At 38.8% G+C, this 9,654-nt stretch overlaps 1 protein-coding gene across 2 annotated transcripts; it reads right to left on the bottom strand.

The window, feature by feature from the left end:
• Positions 1-204: 204 nt before the first annotated feature.
• Positions 205-7,185, bottom strand: LOC124534674 (poly(U)-binding-splicing factor half pint). Of its 2 annotated transcripts, XM_047110653.1 has the most exons (12): positions 6,917-7,185; positions 4,875-4,968; positions 4,572-4,795; positions 3,982-4,035; positions 3,696-3,915; positions 3,062-3,265; positions 2,839-2,979; positions 2,565-2,713; positions 1,837-2,300; positions 1,456-1,761; positions 958-1,078; positions 205-550 (listed from the first exon to the last, which is right to left on the bottom strand). In XM_047110653.1, the coding sequence occupies exons 5-10, from the start codon at positions 3,809-3,811 to the stop codon at positions 1,573-1,575; spliced, it is 1,263 nt and encodes a 420-aa protein (XP_046966609.1). In that variant the 5' UTR covers positions 3,812-3,915; positions 3,982-4,035; positions 4,572-4,795; positions 4,875-4,968; positions 6,917-7,185; the 3' UTR covers positions 205-550; positions 958-1,078; positions 1,456-1,572. The 2 variants fall into 2 exon arrangements, with proteins under 2 accessions (XP_046966609.1, XP_046966608.1); XM_047110652.1 differs by lacking the exon at positions 4,572-4,795.
• Between the last annotated feature and the right edge of the window lie 2,469 nt (positions 7,186-9,654).

Genomic DNA, 9,654 nt, shown 5'->3' with positions numbered 1-9,654 from the left:
GAATATATTTTGAACAAAATATGTATTTAAATCTTGCTGTGTAAGGACTTGGCAAATGAATGGTCCTTAACATTTACCGATGACGTCTGACAGAGAAGTATGGAAGGAGAAGACATGCTATGCCAATCCCAAATAAAATTGGTATAAGGGCAGGAGTATGATGATGAAGCTTAATGTGTGGGTTAATAAATAATACAATTGATGATATTTAAATCCGTTAGGAATTGTAATGTTACATCTTACTTACTAGTTTATTTACTGTCACATGACCTTTCCAAAAAAGCGATGGAATACAAAATTCTAATAAATATTATTTATTATTCAAAAATAAAAAAAAGTCATATTTCACATACAATAAAATCAGGAGAATAAAAAACGTTACAGGGGCGTATCGTTATATTAAAAGTAAGAATGTGATTCGAGACGTTGCGACGTGAAGTCTATCCCGAGAGGTCTCCGTGGTCAAAGAGGTCCTGGTCGTAGAGGGCAGCGCGCACCGTCCGGCCTCCGAAGTAGCGCCCGTCAAGCGCGCCCGCAGCCGCGCCCGCCTCTGTGGTGACGCAAGCGTGGTCATATGTTCAATTGTGGTATACTAGAGTATGGTACTCGCGATTTAGAGCGTTGGTTGTATTGTGCTAGGTAAAAAACGTAGCTTATTGGAGTTCAAATTTGTTTCATAGTAAATTTCATCAAACTCTATTCAACGGTTTGGTCGTGAAAGAGCGACAGACGGATAGACAGAGTTACTGCCACATTTATAATATTAGTATAAATTATAATTTTGTAATATTGTTGTGTACAGTTGAATACAGTTTAACTAATTACCATGACAATTGCTATATATACACATCCAGCAAAAAGTCTGCAAGAGTTTTTCTTTTGAAGTTACTACATACATTAGCAAAACGCGACATTCGTTGTCCTGACTATGGGGATATACGGTATAGCGATACGCACCTTCGGGCTCGGCGAACTGGACAAAGATTTTAACGTTGGCGTGTGCGGGGTCGTCGTCCTCGTTCTGACGCTCGTTGTATATCACGAGTCGATCCACTCGACCCCATTTCGAGCACTCCTCCTGTGTGTTTAGTCGGCAATGTAAATATTTAGGGATTTTAGTATCCTAACTATGTTTCTCGACTCGACCACGGAGGTCGTCAATTAGACGGCCTCCGTGATCGAGTGGTGTGTACACCGGTTTTCATGGATACGCCACTCGGAGGTCCCGGGTTCGATTCCCGGCCTAGTCAATGTAGATTATCATTAGTTTTCTATGTTGTCTTGGGTATGGGTGTTTGTGGTACCGTCGTTACTTCTGATTTCCATAACACAAGTGCATTAGCTACTTACATTCGAATCAGAGTAATGTATGTGATGTCTCATATTTATTTATTATTTATTTATATGTGTAAATTGACTGAATATAATTTTACTGAATCTAATTAGTGCACTCACCTGAATCTCGTGATGCAACGCCTCGTCCACCTCTTCAGCGGATACCATGTTGCACAGAAGCACCGTACGAGAGGCGCGACGCCGCATCAAACGCTAGAAGAAAAAAGATTCGTTACATTAGGCGATACAAATGTACACACGAAAACAGCGACGGTCGAAACGTACCTGCATGACAAGGTGCCGTGCGGACTGACCGGAAATGGACAGCGATTCTTGCTGCTGCAGCGTATCTGGCGAGCTGTCCAGTAATTTACGTTGTAACGCCGCTTGTTGAACGCCACCCTCAACCGCTGCGGCAGTTTCCGCCTGAACGAATATAACGAAATTTGTATTACTTCTAATATAAATACTACATTGATATATATATAAAAATTGTCGTACCGCTGTCGGACCCCGTGCCCGAGGAGGTGGCGGTATCACTACACCCGGCGGTGGGATGACTTGAGCCGGCAGCGCCGCACTCACACCGCCCGCCAGCGTCGTGGGTAACGCACCCGGTATCGCAGCCGGGATGGCCGCGGGCAATGCACCTGGGAGCGCCGCTGGTATGGCACCAGGCAGGACGGCAGGTAGTGCGGCTGGAAGTGCAGCTGGCAAGGCGGCCGGTAGCGCGACTGGTAACGCGGCCGCCAGCGAAGGTAGCGCGGCTGCCGGTGACACGCCAAGCGCGTTAAGCTTAGTGAGGCCGAGCGCGACTGCGTTACTGGCCACCGCGTCCATTGCTTGGATCTTGGCGGTTGCAGCGGCCGCGGCCACGGCTGCAGCGGTTGGCATCGCAGACGCCTGCGGGGGACCAGCCAGTGCGTTGGGAGGAGTAATGGCTCGTCCCACACGTAAGTACTGACCTGCGAGGGAGGAACTAAGTCAGAAACTGTTATGTATAATATTGAGTATAATGTTACGATTATAAAAGGTAGGGTACTTTTTTACTTTGTTAAATAATAAAGTGAATTAAGTGGGTGTGTTAAAAAATAGTGTGACACAATGAAGCTATATTCGGAATTACATGGTTAATTACAAGCTCATGTGTTTCCTTCGTTCCTACGAACATAAGAGAAACGAAGGACCAAACGCGGTTGGATAGAATAGAATGAAGACTGCGGGCTTACCTCCAAGGTCGAAGAGGTTCATGGAAGCAATGGCCTCGAGAGCGGCGGGTAGCGTGGCATATTCTATGAATCCATATCCTTTGTGTTTGTGCGCCGACGCGCCATATGCTAGTTTGCAGTAAGTTATCGGACCGAACGCCTCGAAAACACTGCAAAATGGTGATAAATTAGATACAGTTAATAAAAGATAATATAAAAATAAATCATATACTTGCAACTTGGAATTGTGAATATCTGTGACACTTTCGTATTAACATGACTATACTAGACTTACTTTTTAATATCGTCCTCAGTGAGCTCTGGATGTATGGAAGCCACATAGATACGGTTGTACTGTTTAGCTTCTTCTTGAATTTCGTCAATTACCGCCTGTGCTTGTGGCATATTAGACGGACGTCCTACAACCTTGATGTTCCTAAAAACACACAGATTTTTTTTAACTTCATATTTTGACAAATTTTTATTTAAAAATGTGTTTACAGTCAGTATAGTCGTACCTTCCTCCAAGCATAACCCCATTCATCTGCTCGAGGCTGAGTTGGGCCGCCTCTGGTATTTCATACTCGACGAAAGCAAAACCTTTGTGTTTCTGCGTCACGGGATCCCATGACATGTTAATGGATTTAATAGGTCCGAATGGCAAAAACGCTTGCCTAATCGTATCTTCCTTCAGCTCGAATGATATCGACCCAACATATACCCTGAAAAAAAAAAGTATTTGATAAATTTATGTTATATAAATTATAGCAATTATATATTTTGAAAAATAAAATCTCAGATCTTTTCAGCAAAAAATCATGGACTCGACCAGCCGTAGCGGGAATCTCAAAAATCGCTTTCATCACGCTTTCTACATATATTGCACAGCAATACATCCTAATAATTTATTTATTTATTATTTATTTAACACTTTTTGTACACCACAATTACAATTACAAACGATTACAGAATACACAAACTAAAAACTAATGGTCAAACAAAGGCGGCCTTATGGCTTACTAGCCATTTCTTCCAGACTACCTTGGGTTAGAAAGTTGTCTGTGGAAGACAGTATAGGGTGGTGCAATTATAACTACTCTTAAAATGAATACAAATAATACAAACTTATATAATATAAAAGTTGATTCTGACCTGCACATGAGAGCGAGCGCCTGCTGCCTTTGCACCTGCGTGCGCTGTGTCGCCATCTGCTGCTGCTGGTGCGCCAGTGTCTGCTTCATGAGAACCATCTTGATGCTCTGCTCCATAGCGTACTTCTTAGCCCGGGCAACCGCATCCGCCTGCTCAGTCGACAAGCGCGGCAACGTCCCGCCGAGGATAGCAGGAAGCGTCGAGCACTTGGCGCCCGGACCTGCGCACGCTCTCGTTAGGTCGCCGCCACACGTGCGCGCACCAGACTTCTCACACACGCACCTACCTGTGTACACGTCGCCCACCTGCCGGAGGTCGTACACGGGTGCACCGAGGAAACCTGCAACATAAGGTCGAATGAGGGGGAGGCAATGCACTCGGGCGGGGGGACGCGGCCACGCCTCACGCTGCCACACCACGACACGCATTCGCCGCGGCTACGCACTCGTCCATACCGGTCCCATTCGTTCTCGTACGATTTTTCGGTTCTGTGTACATTATCAAATTATTTTATATCCCGCCGTTAACCTAGTGCTAGATCGCACACCGATGTTTTTGGTTAAAAAAACATTGGAAATTATGTCAAAGATTAGTCCGAGCTGATTTTGACGCACGTTCCACTTTTGTTTTTCCTTTTTATATGTGCTGGAATCGTTTCCCTAATAATAAAGAAAATAAGGGTACATCTCAATCAGTCGAAACTCGACAAAATATACCAATTTGATAAAAAAAAAATCGCACATCACAAATATTCGTCCATCCTCATAATCCTAAATGTATTCAGTGAATGTCGCGAAAGAAACCGACGAAGCCGCGGCAGCGCACTCAAACCGTCATCAAGCACCCGGGGACAACGTGATATAATGAAGTAGGTACATTGTGAAACCGGCGGGGAGCAGCCAAGGCGCCGGGGAGCACCGTCGCGGCCATCGCCTAAGCCTTTTACCAATAACCTAACTTATATCTAGCCTGAAACAGAAAGCAGAACACTGATAACTGAGGGGCGAAAAAGGTACAGAAGTCGGAAAGAGGCGACACGAGTGGTGCGAGGCCTGGTCCGGCGGAGAACGCGCCGAGGCCGCGCCGCGCCGCCGCCGCGCCTGCAACAGCGAGCACACGCCGGGGCGTTAGACGTGCTGCACTAGCGACTGCCTGCCGGCTCGCACACGCGCTACTCACCGCTAGCCATGACCACGCCCGCGCCCGTGCCTGCGCCCGGCGCCGTCGCCATGGTGACCATCCCTGACATTGCTGCGCTTTCGACGCCCTGCAACTGAAAGATTTGGCACTATAAACTTATGTCAACGAGGACAGATATTATATCATGGAAAATACAAAACACACACACTCATATGCATTTTAGTCTAAATTAATTTGTTGATAGTAATTAAGAATTTTAGAATGCATCTCAGGTCTATTACTTTAAAATTAGCTGCTATCATTTGTTAGTTTCAATATTTAAAGAGTAACTACCAAGTTTGTTGTTGGTTCTTCTCGGAAGACTATTTTCCGAACCGGTGGTAGCTTAACTTGATATAGATTTTTAAATGATGATTCCAATGAGCTTGTAAAAGCCAACTTGAATAAATATTTTGATTTTAATTTTCTGTCAGTAGAACTACTATATTGTGACTTGTACTAAGACAAGTTATGGAAGAGATAATGTTAATTGAAATTTTAAATATTAATAAGCAAAAAAACCTAAGAAAAATTTATACTAATATTAAAAATGAAAATAAGTTTTTCTTTGTAATGACTGATTAATCTCTAGAACTAATGATATAATTCAATTTTATTTTTCATAATTGAAAAGCTATATTCCTGAGTGTTATAAATAAATTTATCCTGATTCTTGGCTTATAAATTTAACCTGTGTAAAGCCAGGACATATCGCTAGTATGAAATATTTACACTATTTTTGTTATTGATGCCTACAAAACAAGATGAGATCATTACATAACTATGAAAGATAAGTCAAGTTTTATCTCCGTTTGACATTAAATCAAAAATGTTTTGAACATAAATGAATATCAATAAAATAACTATAAATTTAATGCTTTTATAAAACAAAACTGTTGCATGATCTATATATTAGCTTTATTGACAAATAAATTAGCTTAATAATTACAAAACACCGAATTTTATTCTACAGCTAGATTTAATGAGCAAAAGAATATATAATCTAACTTACATTAATTTGATATCTACTTTATCATTATTATTATTATAAAAGAGGAAGTTAAGATGGGATGAACACCTATAAAAACTTTAGTCTATTAAAACTATAAGTGTAAAGACAAATAAACAACAATTAATATTGAATTGTTGTGATATTTAATTAAGATAAATGAATGATAAATCTTGAATAGTCTATAATATATCATGACATTAGTAGTATTAGTACTAGCATCAACTTTTAGTAGTAGTAGTTACTAGTAAAATATGTCTTGAATGTCAACCAATGTTCTTATCAGAGTTTTGAACAAAGCTTTACAAAAATTGCATCAACAGATAAAAAATAATGCCATTTCATTCTTATAAGCATTAAGTCAGAATTGAGGATAGATTACTTAAATTACCCCATAATCAGACATACATTTAGAATATTTCATAATCATTTACGATTGATTTTAATAAATATTTAACTCACATGGTAAGAAAACACAAAGATTTTACTTTATATATAAATGTGGCAAGTAGTTGCTTATTCATTTTAAAGTGTGACATGAAATTGTAGGTGTCCTTTATAAGTCATTAAGGCATATTCTATCATCATTTGTTTCATATTTTTAGTTTTATAAAGTGAAACAATGGTTGAATTTGAATGTGTTCTTGAAGCAAGAAGTAGAACTACCAATTACATTCATTGAATATGTACATAAACGATTTATTCTACTTAAGTGCTTCGGAATTTTTAAATATTTTAAAATGGTCTGGGAGAATTCTGTACTATAAACATTATTACTAAGCATTCATTTTCGTGTAATTATATGATCTTTCTACAAGATGAATCATTACGTAATCAAAAAAACCAAGTATATTAACATAAAAGTGTGTGTGTTTTTTATTGTTATAAGCCTTTTGAAAAACATAAGCAATTTGATGCAAAGACTATTTTTTTCTTAAGGTTAAAAATGTTTTGGGCAATTAATTGTAATCTAAAAGCTATTTTCAATGATACATTAATCACATCATAGATGCACTAAATTTCAATCACTTACCAATTCCATTTTTGGCTTTCGATTTTAAACTTAATTTTTGCCCCCCATAAAATGATTAACTAACTGTCTTTTAATGCAATTAAACTCAGTAAACTCACAATAACTATCTAAGTTGACGTTAGAGATTGATTCAGTAAATGAATTCAAATAATAAAAGCTAAAATATTCTATTATTATTGGCAAAACGGTGGTAGATTAATTTTTTGGATTAGCAATAGCATGGCAAATTGGCAGATGGCTGTTGGCAGTTGGCATTTGGCATAGAAAATATAATTTCTAATTTTAAGAACAGATAATAAATCGCATAATTATCAAACCATAGATTTTAATGGAGAAAGAGGAGTTCATGTAAAAAAAATCCTCGATTTAAATCACAGTATTGTTAGAAAATATTGTCTTAATAAATTCATCACGGCGTACAGTGCAAAAATTTAATTTTTTTATCATTGCTCTTTATAGTCCATAATATGCATTATGCAATTTAGGGTTATTATAATCAATATATATATAAATGAGTTGCTGTTCGTTAGTCTCGCTAAAACTCCAGAACGGCTGGACCGATTTGGCTAATTTTGGTTTTGAATTATTGGTAGAAGTCTAGGGAAGGTTTAGAAGATTATATTTATAGAGAAAGTATGATAAAAATGCTAGGAATATAATAAAAAAAACATCTTTGTTTTTCCTTAGAAATAGATTTATTAGAGAATTACCATTGATTTTCTATGATTATCGTCGCATTTTTCGATGTCACTTTATAACTCAAGAACGGGCTCACCTATTCAAACTAAATTTTCAGGGTTTGTTTGAACTATTTAGTAGATGGTTTATGTGAAGTTTGCTCAAAATCGGTCGGGTGGTTCTTCATTTATCACATTTTTTGTAAGAAATGAATTCAATAAATGGCGGGTCATTTTGTTATTGGAGATTTTCAGACGAGGAATTGTGCTGTTAAATTAAAAGTAAGTATTAATTAAAAATGAGTACACTCATCCACCAGTTTCAATAGGTAATACGTCTTATTTCAATTTATTATTTAAAAGTGCAGTGTTTGCATTTATTTTCATGTCTAAATATACAGAATAAAGTTACTGCCTTGAATTTTTATTCGTATCGATTGATGGTTCGTCCACAAGCACAAAATTATATCTCCAGATGTGGTAAACTGTATCATCAGTACATCGTTGATACGTATGCTAAAATAGAAACAGAACGTTTTAATTTTTTTCGTTTCAACCGAGCAAAATTAAGATCCGAAGAATATATTCAATTGCAAGATGCGATAGCGAATGATGGTAATGCAAATGACATCGGGCGATTGACTATATTGCCATCTTCGTTTATTGGTTGTCCACGGCATATGAGCGAATATGCACAAGACGCAATTTCTTATGTACGAAAAATGGTTGACCGGATCTATTCATTACAGTTAAACGTAATCCGCAGTGGGATGATATTAAAACAATTTATTTGAAGAACAGTCGACAACTGACCGTCATGACATTACAGCACGTGTTTTTCGGCAAATATTGAAAGCACTTATAAAAATAATGTATATTTGGAGAGGTGCGTTGCCATGTGTACTCCATTAAACGTTAACGTTATATCAACTGAAATTCCCGATGAAACTCTTGATCTAGAGTTATTTCACGCTGTCGTTAAAAATATGATAAAAGGTCTATGCGGTGAGCTTCATATGAGTTCGTTACATCTATTTCTCGATTTTAATAATTTCTTCCAGTCGCAAAAAAAATACCGATGTTATCGATTAACATCGATGTTTAGAGCTCCACAAACATCAAGTATCAATGTTCGGTATTGATCATTATCAACGCCATAATCATGTTTTTGTAACATGGGTCATCCCTACTTTGTCAAACATTTGATGTTGTCCCCGTTATGCAGAAATTAAATTGAAAAAATAGTTACATCTTTATAAGTACATGTTTAGGAGGGACAAAAATAACCTTAATTTTAACTAACTTCAATTGTTTACAGTCTATCAGATCAATTTTATGTACATATGTTCAAGATGCTGAACTGGAAAGGACGTGGCATCAACATCAATGGCGAATTCATCTCTCACTTGAGATTCGCAGACTACATCGTCATCGTGGCAGAAACGCTGCAGGACCTACAAAAAATGCTGAACGAGCTAGCTGATTCTTCTATGCGTATCGGCCTACGGATAAACTTGGATAAAACCAAGATCATGTTCAATGAACCGTTCTCGAAATTGTTCAAAGATATGTATGTCTACCTCGGGCAGACTTTGCGATTAGGTAGAAATAACCTTGAGGACGAGGTAAATAGAAGAATTCAGTTGGGTTGGGCAGTGTTTGGGAAGTTACGTCGAATCTTTACATTGTCGATCCCACAGTGTCTTAAGACGAAAGTCTTCAACCATTGCGTCCTACCCGTCATGACATACGAGCCGAAAGGCTCACTCACTCACTCACTCACACTCACGACAGGGCTGGTCCACCAGTTTAAAGTCGCTCAGCTGACTATGTAAAGGGTTATGCTCTGCGTTTCTCTGAGGGATCGCATCAGAAATGAGGTGATCCGTCAAAAAATCAAAGTCATCGACATAACCCACCGGAGTAAGCTGAAATGGCAGTGAGCTGGCCATATTTGTCGTAAAACCGATAACCGTTGGGGGGAACGTGTTTTAGAGTGGAGACCGCGTCTCGGCAAACATCGTGTAGGACGTTCTTAGGCACGGAGGAGTGACGATTTAC

This window comes from Vanessa cardui, chromosome 13, assembly GCF_905220365.1.
Source record: "Vanessa cardui chromosome 13, ilVanCard2.1, whole genome shotgun sequence".
Taxonomy (NCBI): Eukaryota; Metazoa; Arthropoda; class Insecta; order Lepidoptera; family Nymphalidae; genus Vanessa; species Vanessa cardui.
Note: the sequence above shows the minus strand (reverse complement) of the source record. Positions and strands in the feature narration are given on the sequence as shown.

Excerpts from the sequence above, each read along its gene's own strand:
- LOC124534674 (XM_047110652.1), bottom strand. Across the intron at positions 2,301-2,564 it reads GAACCTCTTCGACCTTGGAG|GTCAGTACTTACGTGTGGGA; the intron begins GTAAGCCCGCAG and ends CCTCCCTCGCAG. Across the intron at positions 1,762-1,836 it reads GGGCACGGGGTCCGACAGCG|GCGGAAACTGCCGCAGCGGT; the intron begins GTACGACAATTT and ends ATATTCGTTCAG.